The 22,368-nt window shown below is 40.8% G+C and overlaps 2 protein-coding genes across 3 annotated transcripts in view; one reads left to right on the top strand and one right to left on the bottom strand.

The window, feature by feature from the left end:
- Positions 1-19,927, top strand: part of LOC144023557 (vasopressin V2 receptor-like) — a 43,222-nt gene extending 23,295 nt beyond the window's left edge. Inside the window, exon 2 of the mRNA XM_077529171.1 lies at positions 18,824-19,927. Coding sequence (XP_077385297.1) covers positions 18,824-19,077 — 254 coding nt within the window. The 3' untranslated portion in view covers positions 19,078-19,927. The remainder of the gene's footprint in view (positions 1-18,823) is intronic.
- Positions 13,634-21,345, bottom strand: LOC144023823 (uncharacterized). Of its 2 annotated transcripts, XM_077529716.1 has the most exons (6): positions 18,889-21,345; positions 15,907-16,001; positions 15,787-15,822; positions 15,668-15,718; positions 15,326-15,580; positions 13,634-15,111 (listed from the first exon to the last, which is right to left on the bottom strand). In XM_077529716.1, the coding sequence occupies exons 2-6, from the start codon at positions 15,914-15,916 to the stop codon at positions 14,831-14,833; spliced, it is 633 nt and encodes a 210-aa protein (XP_077385842.1). In that variant the 5' UTR covers positions 15,917-16,001; positions 18,889-21,345; the 3' UTR covers positions 13,634-14,830. The 2 variants fall into 2 exon arrangements, with proteins under 2 accessions (XP_077385842.1, XP_077385841.1); XM_077529715.1 differs by lacking the exon at positions 18,889-21,345 and having other exon boundaries at positions 15,907-16,904.
- Between the last annotated feature and the right edge of the window lie 1,023 nt (positions 21,346-22,368).

The raw sequence follows: 22,368 nt of genomic DNA, 5'->3' as shown, positions 1-22,368 counted from the left end.
GATCGATCCCGCCCTTTTCTGAAGCCCATCCCCACTTCTCAATAATTTCCCCTTCGTCGGCCCCCCCATTTTTTCTGCAGCTCGTTGGCCAATAACCGAGCTTTAACCTTATTTGGTGAGGTTTTCTCTTTATAATTTCGGTGGGTAGATAATGCCAAAATCCCTCTTTTGATAACTGCAACAGCTATAACTGCTGACAGAACAACTCCTGACACTAGCAGGAACCATAGTCCTACATCATATAATAAACCATACAGCCCTGTACTTATCCCAATAACCGCCGTCTCTGCTACATCTTCTACAACTTCCCCGGCTGTAGTGGCCACAGTTTTTACTACACCTTTTATTGCCAATCCTATTCTCTCATACCAAGTACATACATGTTCCCCCTTATGATCATATTCGTCACTGTGTCCACAATGCAGCCATCTTTCAGCAGGTTCGTGGCATGTGCCAGGGCCATAAATTTTATTAAATCCCAGCCAATCAAACCCTGTAACTATATCCCCTTTACAAAGGGTCTTCCTAAATGCGTGACCTTCTAAGATCTGCATAATAGAGTCAGGAGGCTTGGGGATCATTCTTAATCCTACCATTTTGGATAAGTCATGATCTTTGTCCCATCGCGTACAATATTCTCTACCTGCAGCTTGACTCCGGATCCATTGATTACTGTTATCCTTGATCCATACTGCCCCCTCATAGTTGGCATAATACTCATCGCGATAACGTACATTACAAAAATTCTGAAATCGGGAGACTTTATAACAGGGTATACGTGCTAATACAATTGTGCATTCATTAAAATTTTTCACGGACTCTCCCCCCTTACACAACATTTCCCATGGTCTTGGATTAGCATATAAGGCTGGTCTTTCAATGTCAGGCCAAATATCGTTCTCTTTAGAGTACACCGTCGCCATATATTGATATTTAATCCAATAATTCTCCGACTCTCCTAAGCAAGGTATCACATCCTGAACCATCTCATCTTTATTGAGCCCCCACCACGTCTTACTTTCATCTCTCGTGTGTCCTTCTCTCCATGCTTGGAGCACTCCTTTAATCGTTAGGTTTGTGTTCAACCCTGTACAGTTATATATCCAATGAGTCAAAGGTGGCGTTCCTGTCTCCACCAAGGGGCATCGTGGTGAAATTCCACTTATCCACTCCTTCCTATGCAATCTGTTATACATTCTCAATGCTACACATTGGTCAATTTTATCAAAATCCCCTTTTGGGACATTATATAAATCATCCGGTGTAGGAATACGTTGAGCCCACATCCGTGCCCATACTACTTTTAACACATTTATTCCCAAAGTTTTATTAAAGGTTGATTTCAATATATATGTATCTCTTTTCCATATCCATGGAAAGGAATCATTTAGCCATACTTCATGTTTCACTTCTATTTTCTCTTGATCTAATGCATTTCCGGCATATAATCTAATAAAGTGACTCAGGATTAACCTTACATCACGCCTAAGCCCTATATCGGAGGGTGTAATTATATTACCCTCATCTGCATAACAAAACATATGATAGGGCTCAAAACAATATTTCATCATATTCCAATCACAATGGCTATTATTATACGACTGGGCCTTTTCTAACATTAACTTGCATCCTGGCCGTCGCATTATTACTAATTTTTTCTGTGGTATTGGTACAGGCTTTTTAAATTTTACGAACCGACGTAATTTAAAAAATTTAGGTGACCTACCTGACGATGAAGTAGGAGTACCTGGCAAGTAATCAGTGGTCCCGTTGGTCCCTGGCTCCTCGCACCGAAAGGTTATACAGTTCCAACATCGTTCCCATGCCGGGTGAAATTCGGTACAGGTGTCATTCCGTGGGGCCGCCGGGTAGGTAAAGTCAGGGGCGTCATGGTCTGTCTTCAACCAGTATCAACCTGTTGCATCTGGCAGTCTTGCACAATATTCGTTGAAGTACCAAGCAGGTTCCTCCTTCCCGATCTGGACCCAGTTCTTTCTGATGATTCTTTGTTCTTGCTTCTCCAGACATAACAAGGTAATATTGACTGTGAAGTCGCTTGTTGTGTTATCAACTCGTAAAATCACTGGATGTGCACACTTGCTTTTTGATTTCGCAGGATATATAGTACTTCTTCTCAAGACCTCTAGGGTTTCATTATAATATGTGCTGTTAAAGGTGCGAAGATAGGAATTTATTACTGCTATCTTCTCCCTTCTCCATTCTACCCCACAGGGTTTTTCCTCGCCAGCACCGCAGGGTCCCTTCTTCCTTCTCCATTCTTCACAAACATGCTTCACTTCCACCTTCCAACACGTCTGATTGGTTATTTTAGTGGTGCCATGCCGTATTTCTACCAGGTCGAGGGGATTAATCGGGGCTGTGCTAGCGATGCTAGATTTTTGTCTCATCAAATAATATATCAAAAATATTACCATAAAACAAAGTTTGATAGTTATCAAAACTCCTCCATACCTCCAATTTTGTCGCTGGCGGTTAATAGCTTTAGGTTGTTCATCAACTGTGTCCGGTGGGTCTTCTAGCTTAGTACTAGAGCTTAGCTCTAGTATTACTAGCTTGCTACAACCTTGCTCTTCCTCCATCTCGTAGCTCCGTTTCATGCTTTCTTCTTTTGGTCTTGTCCTTTAAGGACTGTTGCGTTTTAACATCTCATTAGCTCCTCCTCCTTTTCTTGGGGGTTGGCCTTCATTACACAATTATCTTATCTTTTTACAAAAACTTATTTTCTTTTAAAATAGGCGGGGTTTTTTTTTTCTTCTTAATTTATTGATAATCAATTTTCCTAGCTTTTTTGATCTTTTGACCACTTATCTTCATCATGTCTGGCCCTTCCCTCCATTCCGCCTTTGACCTCACGGCTGGAGTTTCCAATACTTTACCCATCTCCATCTGTTCCTCCTGGGGAAAAACGGAATGAGGGGCCTTTCTACACTTTCTCACCAATTCCTTCCATCTAGGTGATTTATACTGACATGGATTTGCCTCGTTAAAACTAGAACATCCACGTAGCGACCAATGTCTTTTGTGGTCGCCGACTACATGTCCTTCACCGGTACAACCCGGGTATGGACATCCTTGACACCATTTTTCCTTTGGGCGACCTCTAAGGTCAGATTTTCCCCTGACATGGGTCACTCGTTCTTGCCCGAGCCTTCCCTCACTTAATAAACTCGCATTAAGTTTTTCTAGCTTTTCTGTGGCCACCTGAGCTAATGCCATCATCTTCTCATTACCACTAGGCCTCATTTTTTCACTCTTTTCATCTCTATAGGTTCTACCACTATACATTCTTATCTGTGCACTACTATGGCACTCCCCATAAAAAATACATTTGGGGTGAAGCCGCTTGGCCCCCTCCTCCGTACTCATCGACACTTCCATTCCCAATGAGTATATACCCTCATAAGGTTTCATGGCCATCATTATTTTTACTTTTATCCAGTATCCTGTGTCAGACCTCGTATCTTGTTGAGGCGACACCACTGGACTCACCCTTACTACTGCTGTTTTAGCCTTATATTCCATTTTATCCAATGTAGCGTACATTAACACATTACTACTACACATACTACCAATATTTATTACCCTTTCTTGTGGGACGTCAGGTAATGTTTCCATCGGAATATCCCCTCGGGCTAACACACCATTGATTACTGTGGCCCAGGGTACCCCTGGTTCAACTACACACTTAGGTTCAACATATATTAGAGTTGGCGTCGCCTCCGAGCCAACAATAAGCGGAGCCGGGCGATACTCACCTCCTTCTGGCGGCCAGTTGTTGTAAAGCAGCGCCTGAAATCTCGAGTCGCACGTCCTCTCGTTTATCTCCATCGGCCAATAGGTCAGCAAATCGGAACTCAGCGACTTTATCGGGGTTTCCGCTCTAGTTAGCTGCCACCCTTCGGCTTCCCCAGCTCTTATCAGTGAACCTCTTTCCATTCTCATCCAACAATGTTCACAATACAATACCTTCTCTCCATCCCACATACATTTACAATACTGTGCATCTGTATTCTCTTGCGGGGCTAAATCCCACTGAACATGCACTTTTATTCTAGGTAGGCTCTTTATTCTACAATACCCACATACCTGTATTTCAAATATCTTAGCCGTGCCTAGCTCGCTCAAATCCGGCTTAAGCTCGTCCAACCAGCCTTTGTCGGATATCTGTTCCACATTCCACTGGCTCCTCGACTCCTCGCTTCCACTACAAATTATGCAGGTCAAGATAGCCGGTTGCCAACTAAAATCTTCTACTCTATTAACAATATATCCTCTTATTGCATTTATCCAAAGATTAAATGCCCTACCAACCATTACTTCCTTTTCAGTCCTCCGCACGATGACAGCTCCTTTCACCATAACGAGCTTGACAAAGGGCGGAGTGGCTTGTTCCATCTTTTAATTATTTGTCTTACTCCTTAGCTTTAGGCTGAATTAACTGGCATTGGTTTTAGCTGCTCTACCCCTTGGAGTCCCTTCTTTTTTAATCGCACTGTATTTCTGTCTAAAACTTCTTCAATGATGTCAGATTGGTCATACTTTGCTTTTACTGCCTGGCTATCAGATGGACCATGAGATTTTATCCACACTCTCTGTCCTACCTGAAATGGGCACTTTCCTTTCTGAGTGTTATCTGTACTTTGCATTCGTCCTACCTCAGGAGCGACAAAGGGGCGCTGGTTTAACTCCTCTGAAGGGGAAGGTCTATCTGCTCTGCTCCTCCCATTCAAGTCCTTGACCAACTCCACCAATTTTTCACTCCATTCTTTTCCATTAGCATTTTTCCCCAGCCAACTTTTAACTAGGCCAATGGTTCGTTCAGCCACGCCATTAGCTTGAGGGGTGTAAGGCGGAGAGTAAGTCCTTATTATTCCCCACTTTTGACACCACCTGTCTATTGTAGCGTTTTTGAAATGAGTTCCATTGTCAGTTCTTAACTCTCTCGGTATGCCTAACCACATACAACCCTCTTCCAATGTTTTTAGTACGCTATTAGCATTCGCATTACGTACCGCTTTTAATCCAAAATGTCCTGACATCGAATCTACAAGCACAACAAGATACTTCTCACCTTTAGTGCCGTTTACCCCCATGGGGCCTGCTACGTCCATGCAAACTGATGCCCATGGAACAGTGCTTTTAATCGTCAATCCGTCCACTCGTTGCCCTCGGCGTCCTGCATTATACTTATTACACAACTCGCAATTTCGTATAACTGAACGGATTTTCTTTTCTGGGATCCAAAGTTCCAGTTTCTCCAACTCTCTCTTTGTGGGCAAGGCACCTCCATGGCCAAGCGCTTCATGTACGGCCTTAGTCACCTCACACACAAACTCATCTGGGACCACTTTTCCTCCTTTGGGGGTATTGTCCCATTTTTCTGCTCCTACAATTACCAATCTTCTCTCTTGGACGTATTTATCTATTTCATCATTTCCTCTCCAGTGAGCCCCCTCCTTGACGTGGGCTTTCTGGTGAACAACATCGATAGTCATATTTAACCTTAACTCGGCTATTTTCTTCCATAACTCAGCATGAGCAATTTCTTTACTCCTCGCTCCTTCAAACCCATTTTCTTCCCAAATGGATAAATCCTCTTTGAGCGCCTGGGCGCAATAGTGACTATCGGTTATAAGTCTTACTCGACTCACGTGTAATCTTATGGCCTCTAACAATCCTTCTAACACCGCTGTAGCCTCTCCTGCTTGGGCACTGCCAGGAGTCTGACCTTTCCTGCGGCATATCTCTTTACCATTGTGTTTCAGGATGAAGCCCCAGTGGGCATACTGGTCTTCACTCTTTTTGGATCCATCTGTATATAGAATCCATTCATATGGTTTCTCCTCACTATTTACAGTTTTCGCCTGTTTTTTAGATATGGATTTTGCTGGTCCTATCTCTAGGTCAGGGTCAAGCAGGATATCTTCCCACCTCCCCCATCTCACATTCGTCGCTTTAGTACTTTCTAGTGTGTCTTTACGCAGGTATCGATGTACTTGACTCTGCGTAACAACTTTTATACCTTGTCCTTGGGCTAGATCTTTTAATGTTCCCCAATATTTAGCAAGAACCGCTAATTCTCTCTCCTCCTGGGGAAACTTTTTCTCAACATTATTTATAGTATAAGTCCATAGTGTCACTAAGCCGGCACCTTCATTACTAACACTTACCATCGCATTATCTTCATCACATTGTATCTCGGCAACCAACCTGACTTCCAAGCTTCTCGGTTTGAGGCGTATAGCATTTTTTACTACGTTTTTAAGCCCTTCTAAATTCTCTTGGTCTTTAGCTGACCAAGGCCAATCTTTTGTTTTCTTTTCCTTAGGATTCTTACGCAATCGGGCATAAAGGGGTCTCGCAAATTTCTGATAATACGGAATATGATCTCGAACATAATTACACAGTCCTAATATTTTCTGTAGCTCGTTCTCGGACGTTGGAGGCAAAATCTGTTCTATTTTCTCTCGATACGCTTGCGACAGCCCCAAGTCTTCAGACACTTGGAATCCCAAGTAATCTACCTCAAACCTGGCCAGCTGACACTTCTTAAGATTTAGTTTTAATCCTGCCTCCGTCACTCGTTCGATTACGGCCTGCAGAATCTCCAAATGTTCCTCCTCCGTGTCACTAGCGATGAACACATCATCGATGTAAACTGTGACTGGGAGACCTTCCAAAACATGCAAGACAGCTGATTGAAATACATTCGGGGAGTTCTTATATCCCTGCGGCAACCGCTGCCAAACGTATGCTTTTCCTTTATGCGTAAACGCTGTTTTCCCTTGTGATGCTTTGGCAATTCTCAGGGAAAAGAATCCATTTGCAAGGTCAATACATGATTTATACTTCTTTACTCTTAATGTTTTTAAAGACGCCTGGGGGTTTATGAGGCTCGCTCGGTTAGCCACCGTTCGGCGGTTTAGAGCTTTAAAGTTAATGACTGGCCTCCATCCCCCTCCTACCGCTTCAGGTTTTTTAACAGCTTGAATTGGGCTATTGGTAATAGGGTTTAGTTCTTCACGAATAATGCCAAGTGCTAATAATTCTTTTACAATTACCTCCATTTCAGCCACTGCTCCGGGGTTGAGGGGATATTGCCTCACTGGCGGATGTACCCCCCCAATTATAATATGCACATAATTTGCGCCTAAATCACCGCAATCATTCTTAAAATGTGCGATGGCGGCTTTGTCTAGAATTTCACCTAATTTCTTTTTCCCTTCCAGTGTTAATACACTGTCTTGGATTTGTTGGGCTTTTACGGCAGGTACATCTACTGATTTATACCATTCTTGGTCGGGTATTATTTTTGTAGGGCCTACTTTCACTAATTTCGGTTTTAGTTTTTCCCATCTCTTTTTCGCAACTTGCCTTTTATTTTTAGGTATCTTCATTTCTTCTGCATCTTTTAATGTCAACAAATTGTATGGTCCTAACACCCACACAATTCCCTTCCAAATCCCTACCGGCATTTTGGCAATCGAGCCATCAGCTACCATTACTTTTAGGTGTCCGATTCGTTTTAAGGCTCTACGGGTCATGGACACCTCGGCCCCTGTGTCTACTAAATAGGGCACTCCCTCCACCTTAGCATAAAGGTTATCCCCTATTCTGTAAACCCCTTCTAGGGTGACCCGTGCCTTTGTTTCCATTATTTCCCAGGCCCCCCGGAGGCTGCAGCCTTGCGAGCCTCGAGGAAGGCCTTCCTTTCTTCTGGGTTCAGTTTGTCAAATTCTTCTTTGGGCATATATGCTAGACCTGGTCTTCGCACTGCTGGCTGTTGTCTTGGTTGGGGCCTCGTCTGCTGTCCTGGCTGGGTGGCCTGTCTCTGATTCCAGTTCGTTCTCTGCTGCTGAGGTCTCACGTAGGGGACAGTCTGAACTGGTTGCTGAGCTCCCTGCTGGACCTGCTGTTCGCTCCCTCGGGTGCGACTAGCGACTGGTCCGGTTCTCCTTTTCTCAGCGTTATGCTTAGTTAGGCGATCCCACTTCTTAACGGAGGCTTCAATTTTCAGCGTCGTGCTATTTGGGGCCATTTTCACAAAGACAGCTTCGTTCCCTCTGTCCTTGACAATCATCCGCAGCACTTTGATATACCTATTTGGAGATATAACTTCCTTAATTTTGTGCCACACATTTTGCAGTGAAACGTCCCTTTTGAGTTGCTCTCTAGCCCTGCTAATATGGGCATCTTCATCCTCATCTTCGCCGTCCACCCATCTTTCGTAGACCTGTTGTGGTGTTTCGTTTGGTCCGACAGGGCTAGCGATGATGTACTGAAGCCATAGTTTCTTAGCACCATCTCCTCCTGGGGCGTCTCTAATCATAGGCCATGTCTCAACTAAATACTCTTTAGCTGTCTCTAGCCTACCTTTTTGGCGAACCAACTCCTTCAAGGTCTTAAATTGTTGCACCTCCCCCTCCATGTCATGTGGTTGGGGTACTGGGTTTGGTACTATTGTAGTTGATCCCAGCTGTGTCACATATTGGGACTGTTGGTTCAAAGAGGTTCTTGGGGCGGCTGGTACCGTTACAGTAACCGCTGCTCCATCGTTATCAGAACCTGAATTTAGGTCATCGTCGGCTCTCAGCTCACATTTTGCTTTATTATTTATTGCTTTTTTAAGCCTTCTCAACATAAAATCATGTGCCACCGCCACGTAGCCATCCCTGAAATTCTTAGTCAGGTCTTGGTGAATTAATAATGTGGTATATGGCGGAGCCTGTAAAATGTTAATAGCCTCGCGATAAATTATTTGCATAGTTAGAGGCATTTTACTATCTAGCTTATTGAGCCAGGCAGGTGGACAGGGGCGATCTACTTGCCCTGCCTCGGGTACGTAAGCTCTTCGCCCATCCTTTGTCTCGATCCATCCCAGGTTAAGATCTCTAGCTACCCTTGCTGAGGATTGGTACACGTCAAACGTAGGTTGAGGATTTTTCTTTCTTTTACTAACTGGTCTTGTAACTATTTTCGGGTTCTGGCCGGGGTTGCCCGGGTCATCTTCTGATGAGGTTGAGTCTTGGTCTTCGTCAGCGGGGTTAGCGCCAATCACGGTCGAAACAGGAGCTTGCTCTTCATCGTCTTCCTCTTCGCTCCCATCTCCTGGCATCGCTAACGGTCCCATCGAGTTTACATTTCCCATATGCCTTTTTTGCGAAACCTGTGGCAGGGGCACCGGCGTTATGGGGGGTTGTCCCGGAAAGAGCTCCCGTGCTGTTCCAGGGGTAGACGTGACGGGGCTAAAGGTCACCGTTCCCCTTGGGGCCTTGTTTTTTCCCTTTGGGGTTTGTCTGCTCGGTCCCTCTTGCTCTTCGTCCTCCACCTCCCGGGCAGCTCCTGACTTCCTTCCACTTACCGGGAGAGGCACGGGAGATGTTTTAACTGGGGATGACGACTGGGGTGAGTCCCTGGGTTCTCCGTTTATTGATTGCTGGAGCTGGCGTCGTTCACGATCCATCTGTCTAGTACGGGTTAAAATCTCATCTGTCACTGATTTAACTCGTTCCTCTCTCTGCTTTTTTGATATTACTATCACAAATTCTACTCCCGATGGTGTTGTTACAGGAGTCTTAGCTCTTAGAGTGAACGCTGCTACTGCTATGGACTCAGCCTGTTGCCACTGCATCTTTCCAGTTTTAATCCAATTTACAGCCATCACTATTCTCTCCGCTCCTTCTCCTAACGCTTTGTCGACCCCCCTCTCCAATGCTTTTGCCATCTCGTCCGCATATTGTGACTGATCGATTTTGGGGTTCCACTCTGTCCCTGGCACGTGTATTATCATGCCGTAGGGAGTGTTCCCGCCACTAGTTTTTGCCGCTATTATTGGCCGCTGATTATCTTTTTGTAATTCTTGTTTAACCTCTAATTCATATTCTTGTCCCGCTTCCTGCCTTAAAATGTTTCCAAGCGCTTTACTATGCGGTTTTAGTGATCTATCTGTTATTATCACTATAGCATCCCCCCGTATTTGCCAGGGGCTTCCCACATAGTGGCACAATATTACACCATTCCCGATTGAAACCTTTTTTGTTTCCTCCGGCAGCCCACCCAGGGGCGCCGTTCTTATCAGGGGAGTCATTTTTACAATTTTTCCTGGGCTTTCATTTTCTGATGCTCCTGCATCCTCCTCATGGACACATGAGCCCATATCAACAAAGCCCTCTTCACCAACGGCCTCAGCTGGCCTTTTCCGCATTTTTTGTAACTCTTTCTGCTTTTGATCAAATCCCGACTGCTCCCAGAGGTTGAAGCTTAATTCTTCAGCCCCCTTGGGATTTGCTAATTCCACCCTTATCTGCATTTTCTCAGCGAGGGATTTAATCGTAGAGTCCCACTGGACTCCGGTGCTAGTTACTTCCACTACGTTATACACATCCATCAACACAGTCCACCAGTGGACCCAAAGGCCCACCGTCCCAGAGGTGCATCCCTCTTGGGGGTGGTTTACCACTACTGTTGCTATGCCCATTATTTCGGGAAATTCACTCACAAACACTCCTGTTTCCTTCACCGACCTTTCCACCTCAGCTGCGAGGTCGGCAGGACGGATTGAAGGGTTATTTACTTCCAGGTGCCTTCTTGCTCCTGGTGGCCATCGATCTACACCTTCACCCAGTAGCATAACCACTACTGGTATATCTGGTTGTTCTAGAGGATGGGGTGCAGGCATTAACCCTGCTACCACCTCTGTAGGGCTGGGGGGCTTTCCCCTCCCATTTCTCCCTATTATTCTTTCCATTACTTCACTAGCGTGTTCTATAGCCCGCTTTGCTTTCTTATTGTAGGAGTGGAGCTATCTATTTCCGAAGCCTTCCCCGCGCGCTTTGGGTTCAGGGACGTACTTTAGCTCCTGGTTACTCAGCTCCGTACCCGTGTACGTTGCCTCTACCTCTATCGGGACTACCGCCTTCGGGTTTCCTACCTTTACTCGTCGGCGGATGTCCTCTCTCAAACGGTGGGGTGTGTTGTCCTTTCGGGTCGGTTGTAATCCTTCCCGCTTCTCTTCTCCGGGATCTGGATGTCCTCTTGTTCCAATGGACACGTCTGCTAGGAACCGAAAAAGGCTGCCTCCACTAGAACATTAGTCTAGTGGAAACACCTACCTTCTCTCCTTGGTTCTCGACCACTTTCTTCTTGTGCCAATGGACACTCCTGTCAGGAACCGAAAAAGGCTGCTTCCACTAGAACATTAGTCTAGTGGAAACACCTACCTTCTCTCCTTGGTTCTCGACCACTTTCTTCTTGTGCCAATGGACACTCCTGTCAGGAACCGAAAAAGGCTGCTTCCACTAGAACATTAGTCTAGTGGAAATCCCTACCTTTTCTCCTTGGTTCTCGACAACTTTCTTCTTGTGCCAATGGACACTCCTGTCAGGAACCGAAAAAGGCTGCTTCCACTAGAACATTAGTCTAGTGGAAACCCCTACCTTTTCTCCTTGGTTCGCGACAACTTTCTTCTTGTGCCAATGGACACTCCTGTCAGGAACCGAAAAAAGGCTGCTTCCACTAGAACATTAGTCTAGTGGAAACACCTACCTTTCCTCCTTGGTTCTCGACGACTTTCTTCTTGTGCCAATGGACACTCCTGTCGGGAACCGAAAACTTAAAATTTTTCCAAAAACTCCAGGAGAAAAGGCAAGAGACAGGAAATCAGGGTTAAGTTTGCAGCGTCAGCCTCTGACACTGAGTCCTCTATCCAAGAAAAGGGACTATAAATATCTTCAGGCACCCCGCAATAACTAAGCAAAGAGTATGGTAGTTTTGCTACAAATGGATACCTGAGATAACAAACCAATAAAATGGGCAACCGCACCCAATATGGAAAGCCTAAATAGCGCAAACCATAGTTTAACATCACAAGTCTAGAAGAGACTGCCTCTCTCCGAGCAGCCTCTCAACATTACTTCTAACTGTTCAAGCCCTCCTTCTTTTTGTGGTCTGGCCTGAACCACCCCTTGACTCAGCCCCTCCCTCAGGAAAGCGCGGCGCAGCGCGCTCTGCCAAGTACACTATCAGTACCTTCACAGCTGACCAGAGCAGCAGGTCGCTGTTAAAGCCCATTCACTTTGAATGGCCTTCTCACACTCAACCTCTTTTAGAGTGCAAGTCTACTGGGGGAGCCAGTCACCGTTTCTTTAACACAAAATAGTACAATCAACTTCAACTCAAAAATCACACTAGATTTTCACAATTAAAGAAGCTCTTTTCCATGAAACACTATTCATCAAAGAGACTATTTTGTGTTAGCTCAGGGTCGTATGACATGACAATTTATCAGCGAGTTCGCTATCAGCTCCAAGCACTGTGCCCTCCGCTCAGAGCCGCACTCACTCGGGTTCCTGTTTTGGGCCTCGATCGATCCCGATTTTGACAAAAATGAGTCAATCGAGCCCCACGTCTGGGCGCCACATGTCAACTTCCGCTTACCCGCAGGACTTAAATCGGGAAATATGTCCTGATCGACTCTCCAATTAAAGGGTTAGAAATTCCCCTTTTTCCTCACCAGCTCTAAGGCGTCAGCGTGAGGAGACGGGAATTAAATAAGCCGATATATCAAAGTGGATTCACCTAGGTTTGTTCACTGTCATCTTATCATGAGGCCAATCCGTTTTCATACACCTATCAATCCTGAGTGAGTAACCACACACACAGAGCCCAGGAATGCTAGCATGTACACCTCACTTCATTGGCAGCTCCACTTCTCTGAGTTGTTTGCATTTGTTATTGACCTAGTAATTTAATAATCCTTGTTAGAATCATACGGATTTGTTACATATCAAGCTGGAGTATTTGACTTTATATTAATACAGATGGAAGCATTGGTTAGAGGTTATTCAAATGCACTTACCTTCTTCCAAACGTCCGATACTGTTGTCCTCCTCATAGAGGGAAAAAATAATATTAAAAATAAAATCAAAAACAAATAATAAGGTCTTATCAAACGACCTCGGACTCATAAAACGTCCAAAAATAAATATAATAAAAATTAAAACAAACCAAACAAACTAATTAAATCACAATTAGTTTTTAAATCATTTTATTTGGTCTCATAAAATGACCTCGGACTTATAAAACGTCCAAAAATAAATATAATAAAAATTAAAACAAACCAAACAAACTAATTAAATCACAATTAGTTTTTAAATCATTTTATTCGGTCTCATAAAATGACCTCAGACTTATAAAACGTCCAAAAAATAAATATAATAAAAATTAAAACAAACCAAACAAACTAATTAAATCACAATTAGTTTTTAAATCATTTTATTCGGACTTATAAAACGTCCAAAAAAATAAATAAAACCAAAAATAAATAAAATAAAGATTAAAACAAAACAATAAAATGATTGATTCAAAAATTGTCTTTTAAACAATTTTATTGACAATAAAAGATAACCAATATAAATCATCAAAATCACATTTAATGATAAAACTTTAAATCAATCAAAATAAAATAAAATAAAATAAAAACAGAAAATTAAGAATAATATAAACCTTTTACAATAAGCTTTATAAGATTGATCATTTCTCAAAAAAGCTTAAGACCTGATTGACAATAAGATGTTTTTGGCAAAAATAATTTTAAAGATATGAGTGTATTAAATGGCCCCTACCCTAACACGCGATTAGTCATTCATATCTTCCTATTATACATCATTATTGCTAAAGGATTTGTACATTACCAATCAGAGAAGAAGTATTCCAGTCACGACTTAATCCCAGTCCTTCGTAAAAAATCCAAAGTCCCAGGCAGGCAGCTATAATCCTTCTTCGAGAATGCACTCTGTCCAGACCATCGCAGGGTAGAAAAGACCCCGATCGTAGCTGGTGACGGCTTTTTATCACCTTCGGGCAGACCACCGACTTCTTCCGTAAATGTCCTTCCGCCTCCTCATATCAAGTCGCACTTGCTGGGACTCATTTCCAGTAATCTTCCACAGACGAGCCATGAAGATGAGTCATGAGGTCATACATTCCTTACAAATGTGTCATGGATACACAGCGTTCACAGCGTTGCATGATGAGTCATACATAAAAATATGTCAAGGTCTTCAGCTCTATTCGACAAATGATGAACGTTAAAATCAATAAAATCATATATATATTAATTAAGCAAGCATGAATAACATATATATACATGACATGTTAAATCCCAAATTCTCTCAGCTTGAACTTAACAGGTTAATTCTAATCTCTGTTGCACATCTTGTATATATCTTTGTTAAATCAAACAATACATACAGATAATCTTTTCAATGCAGTTACAGCAATATTATCAGCGATAAAAGACAGTATCACTTATAAATAAAAGAAAAGAGAAAAAAAAGAAAAGACAGCAAAACTTCATAGTTGGCTTTCAATGTGCTACAAACATTGATCCAAAAATCAGGTTAACAATTGTCGAATATAGATTGTGTTGTGTATTATTATTTAATTCAGGATATCATTTATTTACACTCAATTTGTATCTTATATGGAATTATCCGGGCAATGCTGAGTGGGTGGCTTAGTTGTACAGGTTTGGCGGCATCTGGTGGTTACTTTGAGGAACTACACCCAGAGGCCAAAGAATGATTCAGTCCTACAGACACCAATTGGTCTCTAACTAAGAATTGAGTCTAGCCCATTAATTTGCTATCTCATTTTACATGATATGGCGTTTCATCTGACCCACTCAATCTACTCAATTCAACAATGCAAAGGGATCATTTATCTGATTTACAATTTCCTCCAATTCAGTCGGTATATTACACGTCTCAGGCACATCATAGCGTTCCATTGTAAGGTTTAAAATAAAAAACTACAAATTATTAATAATAGATTGTACAATACGCATAGTCGTTTCTAGGCGCGTAATCCGCTTAACCGCTTCTATGCGCTCACGAACACAAACTTCCTCATGAAACCTGCATCCTGTCCGGCAGCTCCGTTCGATTGGAATCGGTCGGCGTCTTCTCCTCCTGCGACCCCCTGTCGATGCTCGCTTGTCGGATTCACCGGTCACGCTCTGGATGTAGCGCGGGGCTTCCTGCGTCGACTCAACGGCCTGTCCAGCGTCCTCGGCAGAGACCCCTTCACTATCTGCATAATAGTATATTCATTTTATCGATATAAATAGATTGCTTTTATCTTAAAAACTTTTTAAAAAGTAAAACAAAACAATCTGGTCGCTAGGCATTAAGGGTATTGTAGTATTTCAAAACATCACACCGTATCATATTTCTACGGTAACAATAAACGAAGGCGCTTTATCTTATTATATAATTCTCTTTAATAATAAATATCAATCGCTTACCGGTCGTTGTCACGTATCTGCTAATATTTATCCTGGCTCGGCCTGAAACGAGGGGAATAGGAGCTGCTTCCAGTACGTTAGCGCTCCCGTCGTTTCCGGATACAGCCCCCGGTTCTTCTTCGCCTCTTCCGCTCGCGACCGCCCGTGAGTCCTCGTCAGCCAAAACACTGACCTCTGCCGTTGGATTTCTCCAGAGTAAAGGAAACGATTGTAACTCTTCGTGGAGAGCTGATAGCTCCTTAGCTTTTATAGAATCTAGAAATAAAAACAAAATATACGTTAAAATTCAATATACATTAAAATTCAATATACTACTATTTTAGACTAAACGCAGATTCTTACCGTAATCCTCCTTTGTAAAATCCTCATCGCTAAAGTCGAATTGTTGAGGACCTTTTAAAACAATTTCCTATATTAAATTAAGAAGAATATTACGGATAATTAAAATTTAGTAAACTCACGAGCATCATAAACTTCAGCGGTCGTTGTAACAGTATCTGTAAGATACGAAAAATAATAGCAATATAGTTTTATATAATCTATACAATTAAAACAATAAAAAATAATAAAAAGATCATTACCTTTCACCATCTTGAATGCCGTTTTTTTTACAGAGACCCCAAAAGACAAACTTCTTGTTAAATCCAAGGTGGGGTTGATCTGATGACGTGTTACACTGAAAACGTAGATTATATGTTTGAGTAGCTCCTCCTTGTCTCCCTCCCCCCATGACCATATGCAGTAACATCCTTTGCCCATTAGATGGCGCCGTTTACCGCGGCTTGAGGGGTCACAACTCACAAGCCCTTTGACTTTTTACAGAGTCACAATTTTTTAGTCTGAGAAAAAGAAGGACGCTTTTCTGAAATGGGTTAAATAACCGCCCTTTACGCACGAATAATCTATTTTTTCGCCTATAAAACCAACTCCAACGGTTAGAAACAGACGCTATTTTATTTTTTTTATTTATTTTTTTTATTTATTTTTTTAAAGAAAAACCCCATGAATGAGACGCGACTACGTATTCAGAAACATCGGTAAGTTTCTTTTATTTATTTAAAAAACATAAAACAAATAGGTTACATTTTTTTAATATTCACAACACTTTAACTAGAATAAGTAAGCCTCGTACTAATTTACATTCACGCACGCACATCCGGGGTGTGAAGATTGGTCGTGGTGTTGAGGGGGGCTCGCCGTTTCCCACGAGACCCCCTCCGGATGGTACATTTTATCAGTAATTCGAATACAGGGGTTCGTTTCCCCTCTTGTTACTTCAAAAGCTGGTAGGATCTTCCTGTAAGATGAAAAAAAAAGTTTTATTAACACGAGGATGTCGAAATAATGTTATCAGCTGATAGAGTTTCCTCTCAGACAACAAAGCTAATATTGGGGGTTCAAAGGAAGTACGTATACAATCGGTGGGGGGTGACCGGAATCCTATGTTTGTTAAAGGGGTGGGTGTGATCCGGAAAACATGTGCTTGTTGTTATTGTGGGAAACAGAATGTCATCGATCAATTTTGACAGAAGCAGCCCTTGGGTTCTGATTGGCTAGGACGATGAGGGGGGTGGCTTCCAACCTCTGATTGGTTAAGACGACGAGGGGGGGTGGGGAGGGGGGTGCAGAATGTCATCAATCATTTTTGACATTTGCCGCCCTAGGGTTCTGATTGGTTAAGAAGTCGGAAAGTGGGTGGGGCTTAATTCAAAATAACGGCTTCTGATTGGTTAAAAAGCGGAAGGGGGCGGGGCTTACTTCAAAGGGCTAGGTTATGAATGGTTTTATGGGGGGTGCAATAAAGTTTTATGGGGGGTGCAATAAATCATTGTTTTATTGGGGCCATAAATCACTTTTTGACATTTGCCGCCCTTTACCTATATATTGGGTGCCAGCCAATTGCAGGGCACACAGAGACAAACAACCATCCACACTCACAAGCACACCTCGGGACAATTTTGGAGTGCCCAATTAACCTGCCATGCATGTCTTTGGAATGTGGGAGGTGACCGGAGTACCCGGAGAAGACCCACGCAGGCACAGGGAGAACATGCAAACTCAGGCCGGAGCCTGGAGTCGAACCCGAGTCTTCAGAACTGGGAGGCGGTCGTGCTCAGTGGTCATCCACCGTGCCACCCGCTTTCAATATAACCATCCTATAAAATAATTCTGCAGCATGTCTTTGTGTTATGATTATTTTTTTTCCAGTAATTGAGCTTTTGTCAAGTTTAAAAAAAATACAGATAGACTAAGATGATTTTGTTTTACAATCCAGATTGTTCCATAAGATGACGCCGTGAGTTGAAATGCATAGTTCTTTTTGTTTTGGTCTATATTTTGTTTTGGAGAAAATATCTGTTCCTCTAAATTTATACTCGCTTTCCCTTTTTTTTTTATTTTTATTTTTTTATTTGTATATTAACTGGTAAAATTTCATGACAGGCTTTAAACATTATTTTTGAGACGGTTAAACTCCATCAATTCATTAAGTTTGAAAGTTTTTAGTTGTATAAATAATGGATTGGTGTGGTCTCTGTATCCGCAACCACAAACGACACGAACTGCACGTTTCTGTAAAAGAAAGATAGAGTCTGTGTAGGTTTTGGCTGCACACCTCCACACTTCAATGCAATAGGTCAGGTATGGAACAATCAATGAATTATATAACCATAGCATTCTTGTTCAATGAATCTTTAGCCTTGTGTACAACTGCTATAGTTTGTGATAACTTAGATTTGACATATTCTATATGTGATTTCCATGTTAAGTGTTTATCAATAATAATACCTAAAAACTTTATTTCGTTAGTATTTCTATTGCTGTACCTTGCACAGTCAGTGTTGCTTCAACATCAATATTTCTACAGCTAAATTTAATAATTTCTACATCATAAAACAAATAATTAATTATTTACTTGGTTACTTAATATTTATAATTAATTAATTCGTTAATTAATTAATTAATTGATGTGAAACAATTAATTAATGTATTTATTTATTAATTAATTAATAGTTGGGTTACGTCACAAAGGGGCTTTTCCAAACGTGTTGTTGATTTTTATTTTTATTTATTTATTTATTTTTACACTTTTTGTTTTTGTTTATTATGCATGTTTGAAATTCATTTAGTCTGAAACCAGGGCTTATTTGATGGTATCGGTACTTGCAACAGTGTCATACACCAGAGTGTCGGCTGACTGCTTGTGGCCATTTTACAATCAGGGGCTAGAAATGAGAAATTTGAAGCACAGTGAAATCCCATTAATTTCATGCAATTTTAAGGAAATGGTATTGGGATATAGGTCTTTCTTAAAAATTATGATTTTTTATTTTTTATTTTTTTGGATGGTATTGATACTTGATATCAAGAGCTGACTAGTACCTGTCTGGGGGAGACAAAACGGTAAAGCCAATCCATCCATAAAATATGACTCTGACGAATTACAGCACGTGTAGCTGACTTGTCACATTTACTTTTTGCATTTTATCTTGGTACCAGATGCAACCTTCACCATCCTGATGCTTCTTGCCAGTCTCAATAGCTGCGCAAACCCTTGCATCTACCTGATGTTCAGTGTGAAGTTTCCCAAGAGGTTGGTGGGCCTGCTGTCCACAAGTCAGTCTCACCGGCGGGAGTCCATGCAGGAAGAAGCCACAATGGTCAGCTCCCTTTTCATCAGTCTCAAGAACTTGCCAGACTCCAAACATTTACCTGACTCACATGCTGTTGTTCCAGCACAACGGACCATGTAATATTACGTCTAAACCATACAGTATAGCCTATATATACCACGTCCACATATGATTACATATCAATTCCTGATTTAGCCTATGACATTCGCAACATGACACCTTCTTAAAATAATTTCCTATGTTGTTTTTTTCCCCAGATTTTTCAGAAAACACAAAAAATTGTAACCATTTGCATCACGACGAGATGATTTAGGCAATAATAATAATAATAATAATAACAATAAATGACTTAGGAAATTATTTTAAGAGGGTGATGAACATTGACTATGATGTGATTGCCACTCGCACAGTATAATTAGAATAGGCTTCAGTAAAGTGTGCCTTTACAAATACATCAAATGCTTAGCGAATTCAATTTGATTGACATTGTCAGAAGGAGAATGTCGTAAAATGAATTTAAATTCCATTAATCCATTCCAACCTCTTTAAAAAGACAACACCAATTTTTGCAGTGTTTTTAATCAGAAAAATAACACTGTTATAATATTGTACTCTACAGAACAGACTAATTACATAATTAAAATAAAGTGTCAAGGACGGAACAATTTTTGCCACATTTAGCGCTTCAATTCAATGGAAATTGTGCTGCTCCTTCTGGTGTGTGCGCTTTGCAGTAATATTGGTCGTTCATTGAAGAAGATAAAGAATATATGTCTGTGTATTGTTATTAATCAGTATATGTGTGTTGCTCCAATGTTTATGTTCAAATGTCCGTTGCTTGAAGAATAATAACCAGAAGTTGGCATTCCGTCAATATTGATGGAAGGTCGCGATTGTCAGTCGTCAATGATGTATGCCCATTTTTGTTGACGATTAACGAATGATGAGAAACTTAAAAAAAAATTATCAATAAACTCATAAGTCATGTCACTTTGTTTTCTTTGATTCTGCACTTCTATGGCCTCTGTATGTTGTCGTCTATGACTTAAGTACACAACAATGATCAGATTTTTAATGTTGTGGATGTACACCAATAAATAAAAAAGTAAACAAAAAATGACTATCCTACCTTTTTAAGGTAGAACTTAATGATAACAAATGTTAGCAGAGAACTTGGTAATCCATTTTACATGATAATATGTTGTCACTTTAAAATACGGGTTGAATAAAGATGAGTAAATGAATTGTTGATATGAAAATATAGTTTGTTGATGATAACAAATGGTAGCAGACAACTTGGTAATGCATTGAACATGATGTGTTGTCACTTTCGAATTGGGGTGGGGAAGGCATTTGTAGAGAATTTGTTCACATTAAAATACAAGTTATAAATGATAACAGCCCACAAATATTGGCAGAATCACCAAGATTGAACGTTGGAATGGATCTGCAAAAGTTTGTATTACAGTCAATACCACAGATACACATTTTTCAGCATGCATTCATAATTGCCCATCATGACTTTATCTTTTACCTATGCATTTTATTATCAGTATTTGGACATTATTTGTTCATAATTCTTCAATAGTTGCAAATTACTGTACTTCAATATGAGTTAACATTTGCTCATTATGACTTCATCTTTTGTTTATGCATTTTAATGATTAGTAATGGATATTTCTTAATCATGAGATTAATCTTAATCATGGGTTAATCATTAGTTAATATTTGCAAGTTATGAGTTCATAATTCTCCAATAGTTGCAAATTATTACTTCATCATGAGTTCAGATAATAGCTCATCATGATTTCATCTTTTGTTAATACATTTACAAGTTATTAGTTGACAATTTGCAAATAATTTATTCCTAATCTTTTTATATTTACAATGTATTACTTCAACATGAGTTCTCATGACATCATCTTTAAGTAATGTATTACAAATGGTTAACGAACAAACATTATTAAAAAGTATTACCAATATTTTTATTATATGTAGAGCAGTGGTGGCTGGCACACAGGGTGCTCCCCACAAATCACTAAGAATATTTTTTTCTCTAAAGTGTAGTAGAAATACAGTATTATTGTGAAACCTGTCTATGGGGGAAACAAGGTTTGGGACCACTGAAAAAAAAGTAAATAATGTTAACTTGTATTACATTATTGTACATTCAACTACAAAACAAACTCTTTAGTTATTCAACCCATAGTTCAGACTATGCCATTTCACATGCTATCAGTCTTTAGTTATTCATAAGAATCATGCATCAATGATATTGCTTAATGAATCCATAACATAAAATATGAAAGCCTTCAGTGGCATTAATTAGTATGCTATAAATAATTAAAACAAATTATGGTAAATTAAGTACAACCCCTAGCAAAAAGTATGGAATCACCAGTCTTGGACGAGCACTCACTCAGACGTTTTCTTCCGTCGATCAAACTCAGATAAAAAGCATGAAACAGTCGTAAGGTCATTCCAAAGTGCAACATCTTGGCTTTCAGAAACACTAAAAGAAATGAAGAAAAAGCATTGTGCTGGTCAGTAAATGTTACTTTTATAGAGCAAGTGCAGGGAAATAAATATGTAATCGCTCCATTCGGAGGAAAAAAATATGGAAATCATTCCATTTTGAGCAGAAAATAAGGACGCACCTTTCCTTAATCGGGCACCTGCCTCAAATGACATCTGCTCGTTAGTCAGCAGTTAAAAACAGTGCAGTTTGATGAGTTGTATCGTGCTTTAGACAGTATGCCTAATGGCAGAGCACCTGGTCCAGACGGCTATCCGGCTATATTTTTTAAACATTTCTGGTTAATGTTTGCTCCATTATTTCTAAGAGTAGTAACTGAAATTAAAAGTAAGGGTGATATACGTCAAGATATGAATATAGCAGCAATTAAACTTTTATTAAAGCCAGAAAAAGACCCCACCCTCCCGTCAAGTTACCGACCGATATCACTAATTAATACCGATATTAAAATTATCGCTAAGGCCTTGGCATCTTGACAAGAGACAGTAATCTCGACAATTATTCATAGCGATCAAACAGGTTTTATTAAAGGTCGTCATTCTACTAATAATATTAGGAGGCTCTTTAACTTGATTAGTATGTCACAGCGGTATGATAAAAAGGCAGTTGTTATTTCGCTGGATGCAGAAAAAGCCTTCGATAAAGTTAACTGGTCCTTCCTCTTTGCTGTCTTAAATAAATTCGGCTTCGGGGAGTCATTCATTCAATGGGTCTCAATATTATATGATTCTCCTAAAGCTACAGTTACTACTAATGGGATTACATCACAGAGTTTTACTCTACAAAGAGGAACAAGACAAGGGTGCCCAATGTCTCCTTTATTATTTGCTATATTTATTGAGCCGCTTGCATTAGCTATACGTCAGGATAGACGG

Source organism: Festucalex cinctus, chromosome 8 (genome assembly GCF_051991245.1).
Source record: "Festucalex cinctus isolate MCC-2025b chromosome 8, RoL_Fcin_1.0, whole genome shotgun sequence".
NCBI lineage: Eukaryota > Metazoa > Chordata > Actinopteri > Syngnathiformes > Syngnathidae > Festucalex > Festucalex cinctus.
The sequence above is the reverse complement of the archived record's forward strand: the minus strand, read 5'-3'. Positions and strand labels throughout refer to the sequence as shown.